The sequence below is a fragment of the Pelophylax lessonae genome (assembly GCF_965119305.1).
Source record: "Pelophylax lessonae genome assembly, chromosome: 3".
NCBI lineage: Eukaryota > Metazoa > Chordata > Amphibia > Anura > Ranidae > Pelophylax > Pelophylax lessonae.
The window spans coordinates 561,216,470-561,242,908 of NC_138770.1; the positions used below are offsets into that span (position 1 = coordinate 561,216,470).

The 26,439-nt window shown below is 43.3% G+C and overlaps 1 protein-coding gene across 1 annotated transcript in view; it reads left to right on the plus strand.

Moving 5' to 3' along the window:
* SNX5 (sorting nexin 5) overlaps positions 1–26,026 on the plus strand; it is a 118,678-nt gene extending 92,652 nt beyond the window's left edge. The window contains exons 9-13 of the mRNA XM_082252305.1: positions 17,433–17,472; positions 17,589–17,675; positions 17,787–17,946; positions 21,851–21,936; positions 25,672–26,026. Of these exons, the coding sequence (XP_082108431.1) occupies positions 17,433–17,472; positions 17,589–17,675; positions 17,787–17,946; positions 21,851–21,936; positions 25,672–25,722 (424 nt within the window). The 3' untranslated portion in view covers positions 25,723–26,026. The remainder of the gene's footprint in view (positions 1–17,432; positions 17,473–17,588; positions 17,676–17,786; positions 17,947–21,850; positions 21,937–25,671) is intronic.
* Positions 26,027–26,439: the final 413 nt, after the last annotated feature.

Genomic DNA, 26,439 nt, shown 5'->3' on the forward strand with positions numbered 1-26,439 from the left:
TACACGTGATTTCCTATTGGGAGTTTCTCACCAAAAATCAATTTTTGCTGCAGGGGATGCCAGAAATCTGACTTGTATCTTTTGTGTAGACTTCTGGGAAAATCAGTGAGCCAATCACACAAGCAGGAAATGGTTTCTGTGGAGCGTTCCTGGTAGCCATATTGCATTGTATTTTACAGAAAATTACAGCACTGCAGATTGAAAAGGAAAGTATTTCTCTAGCGCTCATTGACAGACGTAGTCCTCAGTGATACAGCACCTTCGGGTTATGTTGCCTCCACAGGAGCAGGACTAGACAGGAAATTAAAAAGCTCTGGCCACACCCTAGGGGCAGTCCCAGAGGGTATATCCTCTCTCTCTCTGCCTCAGCAAATCAGTTATTTTCTGTCTAGTTAGGAGTAAGGACCTAGATACCTTGCTGGGATCTTCGGTCCTGGCAAGATTTTTTTCTTAAAAGATTTTTTAGACAGCTTTTTTTCTCACTGTTCCTGTGAGATCTTCAAGCAAGAAAGCTGAACTGGGCGACGGGCTGGATGTTGAGATCCGGTGGTCACCCCAGTTCAGCCTACGAGCGCGTGCAGGCCATAGCTCCGCGCTGGGTCGGCCGCGACAAAGTCCTATTAAGAGACTGACCCCGCGAGTTAAACGTCTCGCTGAAACGCCAAAGACCATGAGTCACGGCGTCCATATCAGTCGACAGCCCTCCCGCCCCGGTGGAGAGGGGTACTGTCAGGAGTTGGTGCCCGCCTGGTTCCGGTATGGTGAGTAGTATGTTCCCCCTTTTCCCCTGACGGGTCTTGTGGTGAACGCGGGCCCCTCTCTGTATGGTAAGATAGAGTCCCTCTCTATCCTATAACATGACACAGATCCTCCTACTTTGAGTGTGATTTTATGTGCAAAAAGCCAGGAGGCTTGGTTTGGGAGCTAACAATCTAATTGTATACATGTTTAAAAGATTGTAATCAGTGGCATTCTGGGAATCTTACTGTGATAAGAATAAGCTACCTACCAGTCAGAAGCCACGGACATGTAGACTGCCTTCCTAAATCAGATCTCCAGCTATAAGCAGGCCTCCCGAACGGCCATGGGGTCCGCCAGGGCCGGTACCGCCAACCACGCCAAATCCCCATGCAGAGAGAGTGTTGTGTGCCCTGCACCACACCGCTATTCAGTACAGGCCGCCGCCATTTTTTTTTTTTTTTTTTTTGCTGGATCGCACGAGCCGCCATTTTGGCGTAGCCTCGTGTCTCCAGCATGGGGGCGGCCATGTTTGAGGTGATCCAAACACCTCGTGGAGCTAGGGGAGGCGCCGGAAGGCGTGCAGAGGGGCGGAGCCGCCTCCTTTCTTCCTGGGCAGCCAGCCAAAAGACTTCCGGTTTGTCAAGACAGCGCTGTAACCTGTTGCAGTTAAACTCTGAGCATCAAGTGGTGAGCCTGGGGGTCTATCTCTCTCTCTCTCGATCGATAGGGATCCCTAGCAGGTAACACTAAGGGGCTTTTTGTGGCGCTGGGGGTCTGAAAAAAAAAAAAAAAAAGTTTTTTATTTTTGAATTATATTATCCAGGAAGTGACTGGAATTATCATGGACCCTGCCACACATATTCCCCCACCTGTTTCCCTCGAGGGGGCCACGGGACCCGCCGGTGCACAGAGTGTAGAGTCATTTACAGCAATTTTGGAGTCTATGGTGGCTCGGGTGGAGGCGGCCTGTCAGGGACGGGGGTCAAGGAAGCGACCCCCGCCTACCCCTATACTATCTGACACCTCTGACTCAGATTCAGAGATGGTCACTGCAGTTGCAGGTCCCTCTGCAAGGGCTGTTATCTCAGGTAAAGCTCCCTCAGACAGTGAGGAGGACGTTTCTTCTCCCGCTATAATTCAGGAAGAAGCATTGGTGGGCGCACTAGTTGTGGCAGTGCAGGAAACCTTAAAACTTGAGGTTTTACCGGCAGAGGCAACTGAAACAGAGATTCCTTTTGGTACTAATAAGCCCATCAAAACGGTGAAGGTTTTTCCTGTACCCAAGTGTTTCGGTAATAAGATTAAAGGAGAATGGGAGCATTCTAAACGTACCTTACTATTTCCAAGCGTATTGCTAGACGCTATCCATTTGAGGAATCCGTCATTAAGAAATGGACGGTACCACCAGTGGTGGATCCACCTATTTCCAGGCTGAATAAAGCCACGGTTATCCCAGTGGAGGACACTTCGTCCTTTAAGGATCCGGTGGATCGAAAGATGGAAGCAGAGTCCCGCACCATCTTCTCTCTGATAGGGTCAGCATTTAGACCAGTAATTGTTATTGGTCTAGTTTCCCAGACACTTACGGAATGGGCGAGAATGGTACGCCAAGACCTTAGGGGAAAAGATATTCCCCAGGAGACATCTGATTTGATGGAACAGATTATACAAGGGCTACAGTTTATCTGTGACGCAGCCTTGGACACTACTCCCCTATTAGGGCATGCATCTATGTCAGCGGTCATTCTCAGACGTGTGCTGTGGTTAAAATGCTGGTCAGCTGACCTAGGTTCCAAAAAGACCTTGACAAATCTCCCCTTTCAGGGGAATCGTCTATTTGGGGCCAACCTAGATGAAATCATTAAGGATGCCACTGGGGGCAAGAGCACTTTTTGCCACAGGCTGCTAAAGCTAAGGGACCTCGCAACAAGCGAGGACCTTTCTTTACCGCCCATAAAGGGCGCCCGGCTGGAACAAGCGGGAAAGGCAAGACTCCTCCAGGAGGGTTCAAGAAGGGCTGGTCGGACAAACAGAGGACCAACCCAGCCAAACCCGAAGCAAAGGAGTACACAGCCTGAAGGTGCGCCCCCACCCGGTTTCAGGGTGGGGGGACGTTTTCACCGGTATTCAGGACATTAGATCGAGCATCAACCACTACTACCGGTGCGATTCTTCCCTTCCAACATTTAAGTACTACAGGAAGCGGTAGTTACCGTTCCCTGAATAGATCTTTTCCTTTACCTTTTCCTAAGATTAGTCCCTATACCTCACAGGAATCGGATCTGGTTGACCAGATAGGCCAAGAAGCCTCTAGTCGGGTGACTTCGGTCCCTGAGGTTCAACCAGAAAAGATCACCCTTCCTGATAACAATCAGTTATCTGATAAATGTGTGGGAACAGAAAACGACCAGACTTTCTCAGATGGTCGGGGCCAGATACCTCTAGGGACGCCTGGTTCAGATCCAATCAGCGCCAGTGGTCCTAGAAATTCTAGGCTGGCCTCGTCAAGCTGGCCTGGCCGACTTGGACATGCTAGTCGCAGACGTTCCGTGGGAACTTCGTCTCAGGGAGTGTCTGTGGTCTCAAGGACCAATTTACCATCGTGCTTTACAGTCGCTGGTTTTAATGGCCTGGCCATTGAGACCCAAGTACTGAAGGACAGAGGTTTGTCTACTTCAGTCATTCCTACCCTTATTAAAGCAAGGAAAGCGACTTCCAGCAAGGTCTATTATCACACATGGAAGACTTATATTGCATGGTGCGAATCTTTAGGATTTCCTCCACGTACCTATTCGGTGACTCGAATATTGGCCTTTTTGCAACAAGGGGTTGAGCAGAAGCTAGCCTTGAGCACCATCAAGGGTCAAGTTTCAGCATTAGCAATCTTCTTTCAGAAGCCTTTAGCTACCAAGTCCTTGGTGCGGAATTTCATCCAGGGGGTGCGGCACCTGGCTCCACCAGTCCGCGCGCCCTTACCGCCCTGGGATCTTAATTTGGTTTTGTCGGTTCTACAGAAACCTCCCTTTGAAAACATCAGGGAGATTCCCTTGCTTACTTTATCCCAGAAGGTGGCCTTCTTGGTGGCTATCACTTCTGCTCGCAGGGTGTCAGAACTGGCTGCATTATCATGCCAGTCCCCATACCTAGTGATTCATAGGGATAAGGTAGTACTTCATCCTAAGCCATCTTTTCTTCCTAAGGTGGTTTCAGATTTTCATCTGAATGAAGATATTGTACTACCTTCCTTGTGTCCTCAGCCCAAGCATCATCGGGAACATGCGTTGCATTCCTTAGATGTGGTTCGGGCAATCAGGGTATACCTGAAAGCTACGGAATCATTCCGTAAGACGGATTCACTTTTTGTGATCACGGATGGCCCCAGAAAGGGTTTGCCTGCATCTGCCGCGACCATTGCCAAATGGATTAGACAAACGGTGGTACAGGCTTATTCTATTAAGGGTCAGAGTCCTCCGTTCCCTGTTAGGGCGCACTCCACTCGAGCGCTCAGTACTTCCTGGGCCTTTCGCCATCAGGCGTCAGTGGTCCAGGTATGTAAGGCGGCCACCTGGTCGTCGGTACATACCTTTACAAAATTCTATAAAATTGATGTGACGGCATCGGCGGATGCCTCATTTGGCCGCAAGGTTTTGCAGGCCGCAATTTGAGGAGACCGGTGGTCTACCTCGAGGGTTTTTTTCTGTTTGAAAAAAAAAAAAAAAAAATTTTCTCTTTTTTGTTGAGTCTCATCATTAAGGATGAGCATTGTAAACTTCTAGTTGGCACCGGTTGGGCCTTCTAGGTTGGGATTTGATTTTCATTTTCCCACCCCTCATTTGTGATACTGCTCTGGGACGTCCCGAAGGTGCTGTATCACCGAGGACTACGTCTGTCAATGAGCGCTAGAGAAAAATGGATTTTTGTAAAATCTTACCGTAAAATCCTTTTCTCTTAGCTCATTGACAGACGTCGTCCCCGCCCCTCTGTTTTTTGAGTTGGGTTGGGTTAAAATCTCTAAAGACTGCTTTTTCACATAACTGATTTGCTGAGGCAGAGAGAGAGAGGATATACCCTCTGGTACTGCCCCTAGGGTGTGGCCAGAGCTTTTTAATTTCCTGTCTAGTCCTGCTCCTGTGGAGGCAACATAACCCGAAGGTGCTGTATCACCGAGGACTACGTCTGTCAATGAGCTAAGAGAAAAGGATTTTACGGTAAGATTTTACAAAAATCCATTTTTAATAACATTGACTTAAAATATGATTTGAGTCTCAATTGTATATACTTGAATATTTTATTTTTGCTGTTTTTTTTTAAATTTCCTGAGAGTACAGCTTAGTGTGACTGAGTAATTGTCACTCAAAGTGCAAGAGCACTGAAAGCTGAAAACTGGTCTGGAAAGGAAGGTGGTGAAAGTGCCCAGTATTAAGGTGGTTAAGAAAAAAAAAAAGGTTATTTTGAAATTGATGGCAGCAAAACGCCCAAAAAAGATGGACCAGGGCAACAAGAAAGCTGGCAAAGTAAGTAAATTAGGTTAATTAGCTACAGGTCAGTAACATGATTGGGTATAAAATGAGCATCTTAGAGAGTCAGTGAAAATTGCAAACACTTTAAATCTATCATCATCTGCAGTATATAATTAAAAAAAAAAATTCTGAGAATCACGAGAAATCTCTGTGTGCTAACAAGACCGGAACGCAGTATTGGATGCCCCTGATCTTCGAGCCCTCATTTGGCACTGCATTACCACTTCAGCTGCGGAAGGTTTTACCCCTTTAACCACTTAAGCCCCGGAAGATTTTACTACCTTCCTGACCAGCGCCTTTTTTGCGATTCGGCACTGCGTGACTTTAACGGACAATTGCGCGGTTGTGCAACGCTGTACCTAAATGAATTTGACGTCCTTATTTTCCCACAAACAGAGCTTTCTTTTGGTGGTATTTGATCACCTGTGCGATTTTTACTTTTTGCGCTATAAACAAAAAGTGTCAATTTTGCAAAAATAACAATATTTTTCACATTTTTTTATATTAAATTCCCCCCCAAAAAATGTAAAAATCAAAATTTAACATTTTTGGCCAATTTGTTTTCGGTTACATATGTTTGGTAAAAAAAAATCGCAAAAAGCGTATTTTGATTGGTTTGCGCAAAAGTTATTGTGTTTACTAACTAAGGGAAAGATTTTTGTCATTTTTGTTGTTTTTTTTTTTTTTTTTTTTTTACGCGTAATGGCTGCGATCTGCGATTTTTTTATTTTATTTTTTTTTTTTTGCGGTACTGCGACATTGCGGCGGACAGATTGGACCCTTGACTGACATTTTTTTGACACTTTTGGGGGTACCAGTGACATTACTGCAGTAATCAGTGCTATACATATGCACTGTTACTGCAAAATGACACTGGCAGGGAAGGGGTTAACTTTATTGGGGAAGGAGGGGTTAAGTGTGTCCCTAGGGGCGTGTTTCTTACAGTGATTGGACATGGCTACTGGTGTAGGAACAGTGATCAACGGTCCTACATAGTAGAACCGTATGATCACCATTCCTACACAGGGGAGAATGACAGGCGGCTTGTTTACATCAGCCGCCTGCCTTTCTCCCTTCACGGAGGACGATTGCAAGTGAACGGCAGACATCGGGTCCGCCGGTCACACGCACGGACTTCCCAGGGAACGAGCCGGGGCTGGCGCGCGCCTCCGCGGGCGCGCGCTTGCCCGCTGTTGGCTCACAAGCAAGTGACAGGCTAGTGACTTATATATACGTCACTTTGCCTGGCCGGGGCTGACCCCCGCAGTATATGTACTTGCGGCGGTCGGCAACCGGTTAATGACAGGGCATTTTTTTACACTGTGTAGCTTTAACTGACAATTGCGCGGTCGTGCGACACTGTACCCAAATAAAAATGTTGGGTTTTTTTTCTTCCCCAGGAAGCTTTATTTTTTCAGCTTGGCTGCAACACAAGATCTCTTTTCCTCCCTGACATAATTGCAATCTGCCTTGTTTAAATAGGCAGACCGCTGTTCTGTCATTCCGCCAAATGATCAGAAGGTCCCGGCGGCCATTGCAGCCGCCAGGACCTGCAGATTGGCTCCCGCAGTGTCAAAATCTCATGCATAAAATCATGTATGGGATTATGCACAGCCGGGCTGCCTTGCCGTGGTATATATGCGGCAGGCGGTCTGGAAGTGGTTTAAACCAGGCTGTGAGGGACATCCCTGCATGGGCTCAAAAATACTTCTTAATATCACTGTCTGTGAATATAGTTTTGCCATGTCATCAAAAAAATGAAACTTCATCTAGAAATGCCACAGTCTTCTCTGGATCAAAGCTCATCTGTTGGTCACATGAATCGAAATTGGACATTCTTTTTGGCAACTACGTGTGCTTTGTTCTCCAAATTAAGAGGGCCATTCTGGCTTATCAGCGCTCTGTTCAACAGCCTGCATCTGAGGGTATGGGGGTGCATTAGTGCACATGAAATGGGCAATTTGCACATCTGGAAAGTTGGCATCAATACTGAAAACTATATACAGGCATACCCCGTTTTACGTACACTCACTTTACGTACACTCGCGAGTACGGACATACCCCGAGAGTGTACGTAAAGTGCCTCGCAAGTACGGACGTTCCGTCATTCCCGCGCCGCGGAAGCCGCAGTATACCCAGGAAGAGGCGGAGCTGCCGTCTGGAGTTGCGAGAGGCCAGGTTCCTGCCCGGAGTACAGTAGCCAGTCACTAGTTGTCAGCCCACAGACAGCTTGGAGTTGACCACCAGCCATCCGCGAGTTGCCTGCCAGCCATCCCACAGTTGCCACCTGGAGTTGCGAGGCTGCGAGTGAAGAGGCCACGTTCCTGCCTGGAGTAGCCAGGCCCGAGTTACCACCAGCCAGGTCCCAGTTACTGCCAGCCAGGCTCCAACATACAGGTAATTGCACTGTGAAAGTGATTGTAAATACTGTAAACATTACAGCAAATGTACTGTACTCGTACGCTACCTGTACTGTGTATTTTTTTTTGGTCACACCTGTATCCACAGTTTTTTTTTTTTTTAATATTATGTTTATTTTAGTTATCAATGCATTATTTATATCAGTTATGCCTCTAAATGACTATTGGAATGTAGTACATGCATTGAGAAGTGAAAAAAGGTATTGCTTCACTTTAAGTACATTTTCGTTTTACATACATGCTCCGGTCCCATTGCGTACTTAAAAGTGGGGTATGCCTGTAACTAGGTTTGGAGCAGGATATGCTCAGGTAAGAATGGGACAGTGTTCCTCTTCTAAAACTCCAGCTACTGGTCATCTGTTTCCAAATGTTTTACAGCAGGGCTCTCAAACTGGTGGCCCTCCAGCTATTGTGGAACTACAAGTCCCATCATGCCTCTGCCTATGGGAGTCATGCTTGTAACTGTCAGCCTTGCAATGCCTCATGGGAATTGTAGTTCTGCAACAGCTGGAGGGCCACCGGTTTGAGACCCCTGCTGTAAAACATTTGGAAACAGACGACCAGTAGCTGGGGTTTTAGTTTTTAGTGGTAAAAGAAAAGTGGATGTGACACCGTGAAATACATGGCCCTGTCCCACTTTTTCTGAGATGTGTTGCTGCCATAAATTTCAAAATTTACCTTTATTTCTTTTTCTTAAAATGGCACATTTTCTCATTTTAAACATTTTGATATGTTCTATCTTTTGTGAATAAAATATGGGTTTCTGAGATTGACAAATCATTGCATTCTTTTTTTATATGGAAATTTTACACAGCGCTCCAATTTTTTTGGACTTGGGGTTTTAAAACTAACTTTAGGAAACTTTTAGTGAAGTGGGTTTAGAACGCCTTTTCAGGTTTTTATTGCTGTCTGTGTTCCCATTGGGGAGATTTACTTTCGATTTGTCCTGTTATAATTAAAAAATGAAAAAATCTCAAATTTTGGGTTGCTCCCATAACAATAGTAGAGGGGAATTCTTCCAATGGGGACACTAGTTCTTATGACACTCCGATTCACCTCACTTTGGAGGGATTTCCACTCACTTCCTATTTTGGCTGTGGGACAGGAAGTGAAGGAAAATCTCCCCAATAGGACACAGATGGCAAAAAACTTACTCTATCCAACATGGGGAAAAACGTTTTGCCTTTAGTTCTACTTATACTTTTAAAACTGTCTTTTCATTGATTCGATTCTGCACATGTAACATATGGTAAAACCAGCATATACTGCTCTTATCACAAGTGGTCAAGGACTCAAGCTCTCTGTGCTAAGTGCTTTTGCTGGCCTTGGTCCTCCTAATCCCTGGACATTTGTTTCTAGCCTAGAGAGACATTAGCCCCATATGACCTTTTACATTTTGGGATCTGTAAAGTTAACCTCTTAAAGCAGTTGTATACTGCTGGACGTTTTTTTTTTTTTTTCCCCCTGCAAGGTAAAGTCATAATGTGCCAGTATGCATCGCATACTAGCACATTATGTGAAACTTACCTTAAAACTAAGCTGTTCTAGGGCCGCAGTGTCAGCACTGCAGGGGCCACCTTCTTCAGGTCTTGCTTCCGGGTTTGCGGACTCCAACTCTGTGATAGGCTTTCGAAAGCTGTGTACTAACGATCAGATTATCATACATTCGCTTCACTGGCTGGTCATACACTGCTGAGCTGGCCGAATTTCACAGTGTGTGAGCTCTCCTGATTGGCCAAAGTTGATTGTTTGATCAGCTTCTGTTGAAAGGACATGTTGGCCAATTTCCCATCCACCAGCAGCTGCTTATCAGTATATTATGACAGCAGGTTGCATATGGAGTCGGGATCCACCGATATTTATTTTTTTTTTTTCAGGGCAGACACACCGATTTTCCGGCCAACCTTCAGGCTGATATTGGGTGCCGATATTCTTCACATTTCAAAGTTGTGTTTTTTGGGGGTTTTTTTTTTCACTGTCCTTTTTTTTTTTTTTTTTTTTTTTTCCCATCACAAGGAATAAACATCGTGACAGTAATAGGCAGTGACAGGTACTCTTTATGGAGGGATCTGGGGTCTAGAAGACTCCAAACCCCTCCGCTCCACTTAAAAGCATTCAAAACTCCAAGTTTGGCTGTTTTGAATACTGTCCCTTTTTTTTTTTTTTAAATTGCGCGCCTTTTAAGGCTTCAGTAACTGGAAGTGATGTCATGACATTGCTTCTGGGTTACTACATTGGAGACCCGATCAGAGCTGATTCCAGCTTTGTTTGGGTCTTTGGTCAGCCGACATATGTGCCGGAGGGATGAGGGACCCCGGTGGAGTGGCGGGAGGGAGGAACCTCCCCTCCCGCTGCGTGTTAATAAGAGCCGAACAGCTGCTTAGCCGCATTGGTTGTTATAAAAAAGCTGACCGTCTGCTCTAAAAAAAACTGTACTGGAGTGATGCTTGTAGCTGTAGGCATCACTCTGGAACGAACACTTGAAGCAATAGCGGTCATATCTGCAAGTTTTGTGACCAATGCTTCAAAAAAAGTAAATATTGGCCTCACTAAAAATCGGTCGATCCCTAATATGGAGGAATACGATGGTTCCTGTTCACAACAGTGTGTTTGACCACTTAGCCACCAACCAACTTTCAGCTGTCCTTTTATACAGACCTGGTATGGAAACAAAATAGGGAATCGGATCGGGTTCTTTAAAAAGCAAGAGCTTTTTCTGGCGGCACACTTTTCATACAACTGCTTCATATTGTTTCCATGTACTTTCTATTGTGCAATATCCTGGTCATTCATTTACTTCTTCCTGCCTTTAGGGGTACGTTCACCCCACCCGCAGAGAAACAACACGAGGCACGGTCGTTCTCCCAACCCCCCCTTTTCTTTTCTTCTTTTTTTTCTATTTTTTTTCTAAAATGTCACAAAGTAACATTCTATTCATTTTTATGTATGGCAGCTCAGCAACGGTGCATAAAAACGCAGGCATACAGATACAGCTGCAGGGCAGGGCAATGCAACATGTCTGCATTTTTCAGCACCTATATGCCCCACAGTGTAGAAGTGCAAATGGGGCGCCCAGAAAACCATTATTCTGTGTGTGCTCTTGTGGAGAACTATTTTTCTTCTACAGAAAAATGCAGCTTCCTGCTATAGTGTGAAACTGACATTAAAAAAAAAACAAAAACTCACAGCTGACCACACTATGCCTGCGCTGCCATGGAAGGCTGTTTTGTAACTGTCATGCTCAGCTCCAAACCTATTCTGTCTTATACGCTTCCTTATTGGTCCTTTTTTTTTTTTTTTTTTTTTTTTTTTTTTTTTTTTTTAAAGCATATCCATGTTCAAAATGTGAAATTGTATAATTTCCACAATGTATTTGTTATTTCTGGCTTACTGCTATCAACCACTTTACCTTTGTAAGATTTATCCCCCTTCAAAATCGGGCAATTGTATGTTATACGACACTGCATTACTTTAACTGAATTGAATTGCGCGGTCATGCAATGCTGCACCCAAATAACATTTGTCTTTTGGTGGCCTTTGATCACCACTGGGTTTTTTAGTTTTTCTGCTATAAACAAAAATTTTCTGCTATAAAACATTTATCCGAGGAGAAAATCATGCAGCACAGAGAAATGGGCATTTTATAGCATTCAGTTATGTAATATATAAATGTACCTGTGTAAGAAGTATAGGACGCTGCTCACCCAGCCCGGTGTATGCACTTGTAGGTAATGGCCTCCACATGTGCTGCTCCACTGGCCATGCCCCCTGATGCGTTTTGCCCCACTCACTGGGGACTTGATACTAGATCTTATGCCCTGTACACACTATCAGATTATCTGAAGACTTTTGTCTGCAGACTTACCAAAACCATATAATATGAGGCAAACCTAAACACTTTCAATTTGTATGCAATCCGGCAGGCCCTTGCACTACATGGAAAAGGTAAATCTGAAGACAAAAGTCTTCAGATAATCTGATAGTGTGTACAGGGCATAAGTCTATAACCTACATGTGAATACACCAGGCTGGGGGCGCGGCGTTCCACACTTCTTACACATATGCCGACACTTCCCAATGAGTGAAAGGATGTCAGCCCCCCGATCCCTGAGTGCCAGTGGGCAGCATATCAGACCTCAGGCTTAGAGCGGCACTGGCAAGTTTTTCCAGGTCGCAATGTGTAAATGTACCCAACGCTACATAGAAACTGAGATGTTTGACATTTACATGACTTTTTTTTTTTCTTTGTATGCTTCTTTCTTCTTTCTGTAATATATCCAGATTAATTATTTACATTTCTAAAAACCTGCCTACAAGCTGTAAGGCCTCTTTCACACGGGCGGTCCGTATGTCTGTATATCACCCCATGCGTTTGCGGGTGATATACGACATAATGCATGTCAATTGGTCATCCGCTGACATCCGATTTGCGTCCTTTCAGTTCTGTTCTGTTTTTTGGAACGGAACAGAACCCTATGTTTCTTCCTTTTAAAAAACGGAAAGGACGCAAAATCTGATGTCAGCGGTGTCATCCGTTGACATCCGCAATCCCACAGACATACATTATGTCCGTATATCATCCGCAAACGGATGGGATGATATGCGGACATACGGACCGGATGACACAAGTGTCATCTGTGTCCGTAAAAAAAAAAAAAAAAGTGCCGGAGCGAATCGAAATACAGTCCGCTACGTGTGAAAGGAGCCAAGGGAGTTTTTATTTATTTTTTTAACTTCTAGCTGTACTGCAAGGAATTGTCAAATGACTACTAAGATACTCTAGAATGGTAGATTTGTGGTGCTCTGCCCCAAAGTCATGGCAGTCAAGCCCATGCCTTATTGACTTTTTAAAAATGGTCATACCTATCCTTCGACCTGGATGTAGTAAATAGCCAGCGTAAATAGCCAGCGAAGTCAGATGTTCTGACCTACAGAGTATTTCCTCCAGGTCAGTGAAGCCGAGTAGCAGTGGCAGCATTGGAATTGTGAGAAATGTCAGAGTATAGTCTATTGTAAATATTCAATCTGCGTAATCAGAAAAAAATAGAAATGCTGAACGCTGTGTGATCGCCCACGGGAAATACAAAGTCCGATGCAGAACAAATAGACGTGTGTTGAAAATTTTGTGAAGACGTGTGCTTTGTAAAAATGTAACTACCAAACCAATAATGCATTAGTTGTAGTAGCAGTCAATAATACAGCTGTCATAAAATGATATTCAGAACCATTGCTATTAATGCGACAGATTACACGCTTTCAACCTTGATAATAGTACAAAGAAAACATCGGCTTTACTGTTGCTTTAGTCTTGTGTGAGCTACTCGTTTCACTGTTAGTGTTTTTCAGGGGTGTTTTACTTTTTTTTTTGTATTTTGAGCCCAAAGCTGTACTAATCCCAAAACCAAAAATGTATTGTATTGCAACTTAACAATCATTAGATGCTTCGGCTGCATTTGTTTTTTTCTTTTTTTCAGCGTGTTTCCCTCTGTTTTTACCTGGTGATCTGGCCAGTAACACTTACTTTTAGAGTGCCTCTGCTCTGGATGAAGGAGCGCAGGGGGCACCTTTTTGGACAGCAGAATGGGGGAGGGCAGGCGTGTTAGATGCACTGGTAGATTTAGAATCACTAACACATTTGAACCCTAACTCCAGCGAATATTATTTTATAAGCAGGTATAAAAACTTTTTTTTTTTTTCCCTTTTTGGAATGACGGTTTTACATATATAAAAGCTGATCATCTCTAACTGCTATATCTGTAGAACAGACTGAAAAACAGACTTACTGGCTGGATCACCAGGTGCAAATGAGGGGAAGAAAGCCTAAAAGAGAAAACAAATGCAGCCATCACACCTAAGCATTTCTAAGCTTCAGTTTAATAAATGTTGCATTTAATCCTGCTTTAATGTCAATCTTATCAAAGGGTGTTAATGTGATAAAATATATGTATGTGGATGTTGATATAATTCTACAGTATACATTGTGTATAAGTTTTGGGAAGACTCTACTTCTGCATTGCAGTGCTCTGTAGTGATACTATTTTACTTCTTCTCCTTATAGTTCTTATGATTCATATATGTAGGGTGGATTTATAAAGCAGTAGTATGAACTTGCCATGCCCATACTGCTTCCTTAAAGTCACTGGCAATGTTTTAAAGGACAAACCTGGGCTTTACAAATGAACAACCCTTTTTGCTTACTTTGGGATTCCAAATTAAGTGAATTTCCATTCATTCTAATGAATATGGGGAAGAGGGGTGAAGTTTGCTGGGAGGAAGGCCCAGCTACATCCTATGGCCAAACTCTCTCTCCTATAATGAAGTGCTCTGCAGCATTATGTAGAGCTCTGGTGCAAAATGTGCAGCCTTCTGGGCCTCTGCAGACACTCATCTGGTTTTCCCTATTTCCCTGTGTGCTCTTGCACACTGCAGCTTAAAAAAGCTCAGTACAGCTTTTTTTCTTTCTACTGCACTAAAATGTAGCCCAATATTTACAATGTGCCTGTGCACACAGGTGTGTAAACAAGCGCCAAGTATTCCTCAGTAAAAAAAAAAAAAAAAAAAAAGGTAAATCTGCCCACAAATGCACGCATTCGAACATTAATATGAATGCATTTTCCCTAGGAAGGTTTTGTGCGTGCTAATGCACATATACGTGCAAATTCGCACAAAACACACACCTAAAATTGTGTCCAAAAGCAGAAGCTCAAACATCAGTACCTATGCACAAGAGGCCTTAGAGCAGTGATTTTTGTGAAGTCTCGTAATGCGTCTTGACTGTCTCGTGAAGCTTATCACTAGTTTCCAATTACTTTCCTGTGGTCCCTGACGACCTCTTGTATCAGGTCCACAGTCTCTGACCATCCCCTATACTATGTCCACAGTCTCTGACCATCACCTATACTATGTCCACAGTCTCTGACCATCCCCTATACTATGTCCGCAGTCTGACCATCCCCTATACTGTGTCCGCAGTCTCTGACCATCCCCTATACTGTGTCCGCAGTCTCTGACCATCCCCTATACTGTGTCCGCAGTCTCTGACCATCCCCTATACTGTGTCCGCAGTCTCTGACCATCCCCTATACTGTGTCCGCAGTCTCTGACCATCCCCTATACTGTGTCCGCAGTCTCTGACCATCCACTATACTGTGTCCGCAGTCTCTGACCATCCCCTATACTGTGTCCGCAGTCTCTGACCATCCCCTATACTGTGTCTGCAGTCTTTGATTATATCCTGAAGCGTGTCTGTTGTCTCTGACCACAAACATTCACTGAATTGCATGTTTGGTCCCCTTTTTAATGATGATGAGGGCTGCACTTGAGCCCCCCCCCCATATCCAGAAAGTTGACCTCCACTGATGTGGAGAATGCTCCAACGGAAACGGCACACTATGGTTTGCGTTTTATTAAGGACTTGTAAAACGCAGGCATGTGATGTAAACTATGACTTGAAGGCTTATTCCTCCCAAAACTCCTATTCAATTAAAGTGCCACTTGCCTGTAATAGCTCAAAATGTGACCAAAATCTAAAATGGCATAATGGCTATTCTTTTCCCCTTATTCTAACCCTCAATTGACTGTAACCTAGTCCTAACCTGTAACCCTTACTGCTTTAGTGAGTTTCAGAATTACCCTTTAACTCCCACCTCCCAACCCATACGTCTTGTTCTGGCCTGTCCACAGTCCTGGCAGATCCACAATGTACAGCCCATTAAACACCAGGAAACCAGTACCTTTCCTGCCTATTGAGAGGTCTGTTATCTTTGGATCACATGGATCTGCCAGGATTGCAGACAGGCAAGCAGAAAACCTTTAGGAAGGGCTCATTTCACATTACAAAAATAAAAATATACTGTACTTTAATCTCCTCCCTAACACTTTTTTTTTTCTTTCTGCTAGGTAAAGCATAATGTGCTAGTAGGTTATGAGAAACTTAAATTGAAACAAAGCTTTCCAGCGGTGTGCTATCACCACTGCAGAGGCTCCCCAGTCTTCCTTCCCGGCTTGCGGGCTGCAGCCGCTTGAATGGCTGAGCCATGATGATGTCACTCCCATGCATGCGCACCAGAGTCTCGGCCACAGCACCCAGTTCTGAAGGAATGGCACGGGTATGCCATGACTTCACCGGCTGCTGCTCACGCCTTGAGTTGCATTGCTTCCCTGCACTTCTGGTCATGGAGGGTGCGCTTACAATGTATAATGAAGGTCATGTGATCATTGTTTACAGGACTAAAGGCTCCATTATTAGCACCACTGCACTTGATGAGCCTTTGGTCATTGTGAGAACTCTGCCTCTGCTGAAAGGACAACAAATGCTAGTCAAGCTTGCACTCTTCAGCGCTGCCTCTGCTGTCAATTACTTCCCTTGGAGGAGGAACATTAGGTGTTCATCTGTTTTAGTGTCCTTCCCAGTTTCCTGTGCATGTCTGTATACCCTCTGTCTGGACAGTGCTAATTGGCCCTGTGCTGAACACATGCTGTCTTCCAAGAAAAAAAAAAAAAAAACTCGCAATACACACCCAACTGAGCATGTGCAGCTTGTCCCCTAGCATCTGTTCCATCAGGACATGATTTGGGGACTGTGGCAGGAGAAGACCGGATCACACAGCCTTTTTACACAATGCATAAACTAAACTGTGTGCGCTACATAAATCCAGTATGATATAATAATGAACCCCTTAGGTTCAACAGTGAGTAGAACAAGCTTGCTTTACTGCATGAACGGACTGATTTACTGTTGTGGGTTTAGTAACCCTTTAAATGAATAACATTGTTTATCTTGTTAGTTGAATCTGAAAGTTGATGATATATTAGACAGCAAGTAAACCTGTTCTGAAGTTGAGGTGTTGAAAGCTATAAAAATGTGCATCACAGTTTGTGGTGTATGGGACTGCATAGCCATAGAACAGTCAGGGTGCCCATGCTGACCCGTGTCCACAGCCAAAGGCACCTACCATGGGCATGTGACCATTAGAACTGGACCACAGATGAAAGAAAGGAGGTGGCCTGGGCTAATGAATCACGTTTTGGATTTTACATCATGTTGGTCGAGTGTGTATACATCACTTACCTGGGGCAGAGATTGCACCGGATGCAGTATGGGAAGAAGGCAAGCCGGCAGAGGGCGGCAGGAGGATTCTTTGGGCAATCTTCTTCTGCTGGGAAACCTTGGGTCCTTCCATTCATGTGGATGTTACTTTGACACATACCACCTACCTAAACATTGTTGCTGACCAAGTACACCCGTTCATGGAAATGGTATTCCCCGATGGCAGTGGTCTTTTAGTTGGATAATGCACCCTGCCACACTGCAAAAAAGGCTCTAGAATGGTTTGAGGAAAACAAGTTTGAGGTGTTGGCGGCCAAATTTCCAGATCTCAATCCAATCAAGCTTCTGTGGGAGGTGCTGGAAAAACTAGCTTTATCCATGTAGGCCACATCACAACCTTCAGGGCTTAAATGATCTGCTACTGATGGCAGATACCACAGCATACCTTTAGAGGTCTAGAGGCGTCTATGCCTCGATAGTTTAGGGCTGTTTTGGTGGCAAAAGGGAGACCTACTCAATATTAGATGGTTGGTCATAAAGTTATAGCTGATCAGTGTATGGTATACGCTGACTGTAACTTTTTTCATTTTCATTCTTTTCATTTTATGCTGTTTGGGCACACCTTTTTTTTTTTTTTTTTTTTCTTTTCAATAACTGATTTTGTTTATCAGTACTAATGTCTAATGTGCTTTTTTTTTTCAGATCCTTACTCAAATTTGCAGAGTTATTTGAAAAGCTTAAAGTAAGTTGTGTTTTTTTTTTTTTTTGTTTTTTTCCTTTAACTTTTTTTGCATAAAGCCAAGTGTCTCCATTTGTACTTTGTGACTTTCTGTGTGTGTTGTCACAATCTGTCTGCAGAAAGTAGAAGCAAGGGTTGCATCAGATGAAGACCTAAAACTTTCTGAGCTCTTAAGATACTATGTGCTTAATATTGAGGCAGCCAAGGTAATTCATTTTTATTCCAGAATTTGCAGTAATGTTTAAAAAAGAAAATTCCAAGTAATGAGAATTAATAGAAGAAGTTGATTTCTGTGTAATGTTCAATTCCTCTTACAGGACCTTTTGCACAGGAGGACAAAAAGTCAGGTGGAATATGAAAATTCCAATAAAGCTCTCGATAAAGCTCGGTTAAAAAGCAAAGACGTGAAGCAAGCCGAATTGCATCAGCAAGAGTGCTGCCAGAAATTTGAGAAGCTCTCAGAATCTGGAAAGCAAGGTAGACGAGTGCTTCTTCAGCTTCCACATCCTACCCCGCTCTGCATACTTTACTCCATCTGTGACGTTTACATTCTCCCTGGCTTCTGGCAGAAAGCATGTAGAAAAAGTGTTTACGTATTTCCATTTTGCTCCTTAGGCCTCTTTCGCACGGGCGTTCCGTATGTCCGTATATTACCCCATCCGTTTGCAGGTGATATACGGACATAATGCATGTCAATGGGATTGCAGATGATCATCCGCTGACATCCGATTTACATCCTTTCAGTTCTGTTCCGTTTTTTGGAACTGAACAGAACCCTATTTTTTCTTCCGTTTAAAAAATGGTAAGGACGCAAAATCGGATGTCAGCGGTGTCATCCGCTGACATCCGCAATCCCATAGACATAGATTATGTCCGTATATCATCCGCAAACGGATGGGATGATATGCGGACATACGGACCGGATAACACAAGTGTCATCCGTGTCCGTAAAAAAAAAAGTGCCGGAGCGAATCGAAATACGGTCCGCTCCGTGTGAAAGAGGCCTTAGGGTGACATTCATTTTTTTTTTGGTTAGAATATGTGAAGTTCTCTTAAGTTACTGACAACGGAATACATTTGGGCATCTGTGAAAGGAGAAATTGCAATGTACAAAAGTAGACCATTCTATTTTCTTTCACTTAGTTTTTATTGAAAAGGCAGAAGAAATATACAACCTGAATTCATAAGTTTTTTTTTTTAATTTAAAGTACAGATGGTCATTATACAGACAAAATAGCAATAGTGCTAAAACATGATATGCTCTACTCACCGGAGCAGCTGTCCCAAGGCTTTTGAAGCAGGTATTCAAGTAAATAACCAATTAGATATTGAAGTCTAACTTATTCATAGTGGTCCTAAAACATAACCAATGGAAACAACAGGAATAATATCACAAAGGCCATGTGCAAATTGGCAGATGAGACTTTAAAAAGTCACATCTTGCTGGTGATGAAAAAACAATTAGGAGATGTAGCCCCTTGCTTGAAGTCACCTGCAGGTGGAAAGAAAATAAGGGGGGATAAAAAAGGAAAGCCCACCAATACGGCCAAGGGAGCCAGCAAAAATCAACTAAGGAGGATAAGAGGGAGAGGAAAGGAGAGCAAAGCAGGGGCAAGAAAAGGAATGAAAAGATGGGAAAGGAAGAGGAAAAATACCTAGAGGGGGGCTATGATATTTTCTGGGTTTTTTGTTGCTCTTGAAAGTACTTTACCAGATACGAAGAAGAGAAACCAAAAATCAATGTCAAGCCAATAAGCTTGGTTCATTTAAAAGGGAAGTATGGACCTTTTTTAAAAAAAAAAAAAAAAAAAAAATCATACTTACTAGGTTTCCCGCCAGCTCTAACACTGAGAACTGAGCAATCAATCAACGTCGATCACTCAGTTCTCACAGCTTTGTGAGCATAGAGCTGGTGACTGTCAGTCAGCAGCTCTCTGCTCTACCTCCCCCCCCCCCCCCCCCCCAGCGGCTTGCTGAGCGGAGTGCAACTCCATCATCTGCTGAAAAGTACAGAACGAACTTCACTCCTTTGATCCACAGAAGTACAGCCAAACGAGCTTTGGCTGTAGTTCTCCCTTAAGACACACTAGAATTTTTTTATTTTTCAATCCTGCCGTCTGAAGAAAAAAAAAAACAGATCGCCATACTAACACAAGCGATGTTAGTGTGGCAGTCTCCCTGGTGTGCCTTTGTGTTCTGTGCCTGTTGAGTGTTAGCTGCACACTGACTACACTAATCAGATGCTAGTTTTTCCAGCATGCCCGGCTGGCTTCTGTAGAACAGACAGCTGTACACATGAGCCGAAAAATTGCCCGGTTCCTGCTGAATTGACTGCTTTCGGGTGATTTTTGGCCCATGTATTCCTAGCTTAAGTCTACCTTCTGCAAAAAAACATTGCACCTGTGATCCCAGGCTCCTGCAGGCTCTTCCTCCAGCTCTATGTTCATACCAAGGTACAAACTTTCACTTGTGTCAATGGAGTACGATGCGCTGATCACTTAACATGTGTTCCATTGAGAACTACAAGTCCATCTACCACATTCCCAAATCTTTGAATGCATGAGTCTGCTGTGTGGGCAGAGCCTCACCCAGCCACATTGATCACACTCTTGAGAGCTGTTGTGGGGGAGAAAAACCCCCACATGCTGTCAGAGGGAAGCAATGTTGGAGGGGGGTTGTACCGGGGTGATGCTTGCAGCCCCAGGCATCAACCCGGTATCGTTTTTTAAAGCAGGTGGTCGGCTTTCTGATAACCGATGCGGCTCAGCAGCCGCTCAGGTGTTATCCCTGCAAGCGGGAGGGGACTTCTCCCGACACTCTGCTCAGGTCTCAAGCAACCAGCCGGCACATCCACCATCTGATTAGAGTCCCGAACAAAGCTGGATTTTAAAAAAATGCAAATTTCGGCGTTTTGAATACTTTGAAGTGTAGTGGAGGGGTTTGTGGTCAGATCCCTCCATAAAGATTACCTGTCACTGCCTAATGCTGTCACAAGAGATGTTTTTAAAGCGTCGCCTATGGAGATTTTTAAGTACCGTAGTTTGTCGCCATTCCATGAGTGGGCATACACCAAAAACGGGTAGCGACGTACACCTGTCGCTGCTTTCCTGTCACAGTATATGTACTGTGATGGGCTGGCAAGAGGTTAATTTAATTACCAATGGTATTAGTATTATGCAGCATGAGGGGGTTAATGTATTGCCACTGCTGGTCACTCATCTATTAGTGACCGACCAGTGGCAGTTAATTAACCCCTTTGTGCTGCATTAGTGCAACCAGTATCAGTGCTAATTAACACTGGTTGCACTGATACTGGTTGCACTAATGCAGCACAAAGGGGTTAATTAACTGCCACTGGTCGGTCACTAATGCATCAGTGACAATACATTAACCCCCCTCATGCTGCATAATTAATACGAATACCATTGGTAAGCTGCCTCAGCGTCCCCCTCGGCAGTACACCCTTCCTCCCCATCCCAACGATTCAATCTCCTTACTGTCACTCTGCTGAGTGCTCCTCCGGTGTCCTCCATTCAAAAGAAGCGCCTCTGGCCGGCGGCCCGCCTCCCGGTGATGTCACTACTATTACGATCTGTGTATGAATGAACTGACACACAGGGCGGGGGAGCGGTAGTTACAGCTATTAGCGGCCGCTCGCCTGCCCTCCCGACCGGTGTGTCACTTCATTCATACACAGATCGTAGTAGTAGGGACATCATTGAGAGGCGGCCGGCCAGAGGCGGGACTTTTCAAACCTGCGCTGCGCCCTCCTCCTTTCTCACGGCGGCCATTAATTTCAGCATTGTTAACCCATTATCGGCCGAAATGGGATAGGCTAATTTTCGGCCGAAATTTCGGTGCATCCCTAATTTCTACATAAGTGAGTTGTACCAGTCTCAGATCTACTTGAATGCTACTTTTGCTTGTTCATTGACTTGTATGACCAGCTCACATAAACAAACCTTTACAGTTATGTTTGTAGTTAACTCATTTTAAAACAATGACAAGTGTACTTGAATAGTCTTGTATGCCAATGCTGTATTTGCAGCTTTTAGGACACTAATTTTGTGGAATCTGCTAAGCATATACCCGAGAACAGTTGGTTATAAAACAGCGAAGATATACTGTGTCCTAGTTCCAATATACATGAGAAAACCTGTATATTATAATGAATACCCAAACTCCTAATATAGTCTATTGAAAAGGGAGAAATAGGAGTTCTGCATTTAGCAGTATGCCTGACCTACAGCTCTTTTATATACAGGAGTCCCCTGCATTCTAATATTCTAAAAATGTAATGCCTACATTCTGTTTTATGTGCTCCTTCTTTTTTTTTTTTTTTTTTTTTTTTTGTTTTACAATGACCTTGCTTGTTTTGCAGAGCTTATTAGCTTCAAGAAAAAGAGAGTGTCTGCCTTTCGGAAAAACCTTGTAGAAATGACCGAACTAGAAATCAAGCATGCCAAGGTTTGTGTTACCCCCCACCCATATAATACCTTATTTCGTATACTCTGCTGTCACAAAACAATGGAAAGTATCACAGCAAAGATACGAGAGCCTTATCTAGTGGAGCCACAAGTAGGCTTAAACACTACTTGAAGCTTGTTGGAAAGGCTTCTAGCAGGCTTTTCTTTCTCTATTTAAAAAAATAAAGTCAGCACTCATATTCAAGTGCATCTAAAAAGAAAAACAAAATGTAATATCTTGCAGCTTACACATCTAAAGATGTGGTGGCTGCATTTGTTTTCTTCATCCAGTAATCATGCCAGTAAAACTTCCTTTCCTAGGGTGACACCACTCATTGTACTGTATCTGTGCCCCCCCCCCCCCCCCCCCCAGGACAGGAATCATATTATTTCTAGGTCGGGGGGGGGGGTGTATTTTTTTAGAGGTAACCTGGGCAGGAAGATGAGACTGCTTGAGATAACATTACAGAATGCACAGGATTATGAAGCAGCAAATGAAAAAGCACTGGTAGATGCACTTATCGCTGCAGTGTGTGAGGCTTTAAAAATGGAGGATGCGGCTGATGTAGCCATGGACGGGGCTGTGTCGTTTGGTACACACAACTCTCATCATACTCCGAAGGTGTTTCCTTATGTGCCTTTTTTTGACAAGTTTTCCTGTAAGGAATGGGAACAACCAAAATTACCCTTTGTAGTCCCCAAACATTTTCCTGTACATTACCCTTTTGAGGAGTCACTAAGTGAGCTATTCCCCTAGTGGTGGACCTTCCTGTTTCCGGGTTGAATAAACCTACCATGATCCCAGTAGACAGGGGTGTCAAACGTAATTTAATCTCGGGCCGCATCAGCATTATGATTACCCTCAAAAGGGCCGGTTGGATCTGTAAGAGTAGATGTCAAGAGCATCCCCTACCCTTACATAAGATGTCAAGAGCCTCTCCACCATCAAAAGTTGATTCCCCCACCCTCTCTTACATCACAGTTTACCTCCCTTACCTTGTGGTGCTGCTGGGAAGAAGCTGGAGGCATTGCTGGAAAGCAGAAAGTATAAGGTCTGGAGGAGGACTGGAGCTCTCCTGCAGCTGCAGGAGAGGTACGAGGGCCACATAAAATGGCCTGGAGGGCCGGATTCGGCCCGCGGGCCTTGTGTTTGACACCTGTGCAGTAGAGGAATCCCTGTCCTTTAAGGACCCGGTTGACAGGAAAGCGGAGGCTGTGGCACGCAGCCGGTTTACTATGGCTGGTTTGGTATTGCGGCCAGTCTTTGCCTCAGCTCTGGTGTATAAGACCCTAACTGAATGGGCCAAGCTTTTGCACCTGGGGGGGGGGGGGGGGGGGGTGAGCAGACATGATGGGTACAGAAGGACCTTTCAATATAATACACAAACTAGACCTGTGTACTAGTTGGCACAATTACTAGCTGACCCCTAGTGCACACCGATTCCCTTTTTGATTGTGTAGTGGAAAACTTGTGTTGTAGTTAATTCACTGTTGGGAAGTTTGTAGGAATCAGTCTCTGCTGCTCACAAAGACAGGCTGGCCTTCAAAAGCAGGGATTTCATAACTCCGAAATAGTTGGTGTAGGTGTGCCAAACACAAGCATTCAAAAATCAAATTGTTAAATATTTTCATGAAGGTTTGAGCAATTAAAAGGATAAAATGTTAACATTTTGACATCTGACCTCTTGTGTTGGTGCGCAACATTTCAAACATTTACTCATATGTAGCTCGTTAGAGAACAGTTAATAAACCTGAACCAAACTGTATTAAAAAAAAAAGGAAAAAAACAGCCTTACAATGGGTTCCCCGTGCACTGCGAGTGTAAATGCTTGTTAAAATGGAATTAAACTTTAAATATTGAAAAGCAGCTGACAGGTAGGATTAGGAAAATACTTTTTCAATCTGCTCAGCCAAATATACAAACTACTGTGTTACTAGCTAGAACACTAAAAGGTGACTCCACCCCACCTTATACCACAAATCTAATAATCAAATTAAAGTGAAGCGCAGCACTCCCACTAAATAAAACGAATTGAGTGAAAACATTATATCAAAGTCCATTCGTGAATTGCATTCCATGCGAAATGCTGCAAAAAACAAAAATGAAATGATATATAATAATGCAAATCAGTCCTGCACACAACCGTGCACAATAAGGGACCAAATCTCTTCGCCACGTCGCCTTGTGTCTGGTAATCATCCACCACCAGGTGGAAACCTGCTCACCTCCAACACCCTCAAAACACGCTCATCTGTGTCCTCCAACTGGTTTTTATTTAAAAACCGCAGACCTCTCAGACTCTGTTGTGACTCCTGATTTCACAACAGCTTGTATGATATCCACCATGTATTATATGGGGAAAAAGGACAACATAGTGCTCTCCATTTAAAAAGGATTTATTTTCCTCTACTAAATAAAAGCACTTGGGGAGGGAGGAGCCGAGCCCTTGACGTCACACCACCGCCCTTGTACAGATTTTAAAGGGCATTGTATTGCTTTTCCTGTATGTGTTTTTAATTTAGTGGGGGGATAATACATCTTTTTTTAAATGGAGAGCACGATGTTGTTTCCTTTTTTGTTCCATATAATACATAGTGGATATCATACGAGCTGGTGTGGAATTAGGAGCCTCCATTCAGAGTCTGTCCAACTGGTTTTGATTCCAAAAACAGACCTCTCACAGATAATAGTGTTTTGAGGGTTTTGGAGGTGAGCAGGTTTTTCATCTGGTGGTGCTTGAGCACAAGTCATGAGAAGATGCAAAAATATTTGGTCACTTATTGTCCACGGTTGTGTGCAGGACTGACTTGCATTATTATATTTCATTTCTGTTTTTGCATCATTTCCATGGAATGCAATTCACGAATGGACTAGATTTGATATGTTTTCAAATAATTTGTTAGTTTGATTTAGTGGGGGTGTTGCACTTCCCTTGAAATTTGATTATTGGGTAGGATTTTTTCATGACTGACTGGAACCCTATTCACCTTTGGTGTAACTGTTTCTCCCTTCCGGTCCCTGTAAATGAACACTGAGCCACGCATGCATGGGAGCGATGGCCTTTCGGCCCAGCCACTCGAATGGTCAAAGTGTCTAAACCCAGAAGGAAGACCATAGAGAAGATGAAAGCACCTGCTTCTGTTTAAAACCCCTATATGCTATGTCCCCTCTAGAGCCACCTGATCTTGCCTGGAATTACTGTCTTCAGTGCTGTGAATGTTGACAGCAGCGCCTCCTAATCTGGAAATTTGCACTGCTTGCCTGCCATACAATACCTAATGTATATGGTTCCATATCCCAATAGGAAATTTTTACTAAACTTTAGCTTTAACCCTTGCAGTGTAAGGAGGCCCCACTGCAAGTGTACACTTTACTGCTAACTAGTGTAGGGTAGGGTTTTAAAATTAAACTGCACATTTTTTCTTTTTAACCCAGTATACATATTTATCCTATGAATAAGCATAAGCTGTTATCCGCAGCACTATGCTTATCTTTTATGACCTGTGGGCCTTTGGAGAAGTAGTTAAAACACCGCCTGTACACTTCTTCAGTGCTGGCACAGTTGTCTATGCTTGCTGTTTATTAATTACCTTTTTATATTTTTTCCTGCAGCTCTTAATGGCATAAGCCTTTTTCATGCTAACCGATCTAATTGTATCATAAGTATATTCATTATACAAATACTTATTTGATGCACTGTGTAACTAGTACTGTCCTTTCTCTGATTTTTAACAGAATAACATCTCATTATTACAAAGCTGCATCGACCTTTTCAAGAACAGCTAAACCTAATGGGATGGTTTGACCTGAAAGCACTGATCGCACTTCAGAAAGGCTGAGATACATCGGCAAGAAGAGCAGCTGTATTTTCACTCATGATCTTTAAAAAGATGAAAGATTATCATGATCTAAAATAGATATATTTTGTTAATAACTTTGGAAACGTTTAAATGTATGTCTCTTAAAAACAAAAAAGAAATACTTTAGTCTTTTGCTAATAAGCTTCAGTGTCTGTTTTCAAATTATTTCTTATTTGGAGATTTTTTGGCAGAATAAATTTTGCTTTATTGTATATATTAATATAAATACATACGCTGTGTTTTTGAGTTTTATTTACTTTGGTCTTGAAACTGAAAAGCATGAAAAAAAAAAAATGCAATATAATCAAGCATGGTTCATTGACCCAATTCAGTTGTAAATATTCAGATTGTTTTTTTTTTTCTTTTTAAATTCACTGTTCAGGATTTTTTTTTTCACTTGCTATAGCTTTATTTGAATTAGGGCAGTAATTAAATGTTCAAGTGTAGTAGTACATACATAGCAACCTGTGTGTGTGTGTGTATATGTATGTATGTGTGTGTGTGTATGTATATATAATATATATTTATAGACATGTATTACTGTATATGTGGACAAATGGACTCCAATAGACCTCCTGAGGGCAAGCTGTGGTATCTGACACCAAGCTATCAGTATAATATCCTTTAGATCCTGTAAGATGTA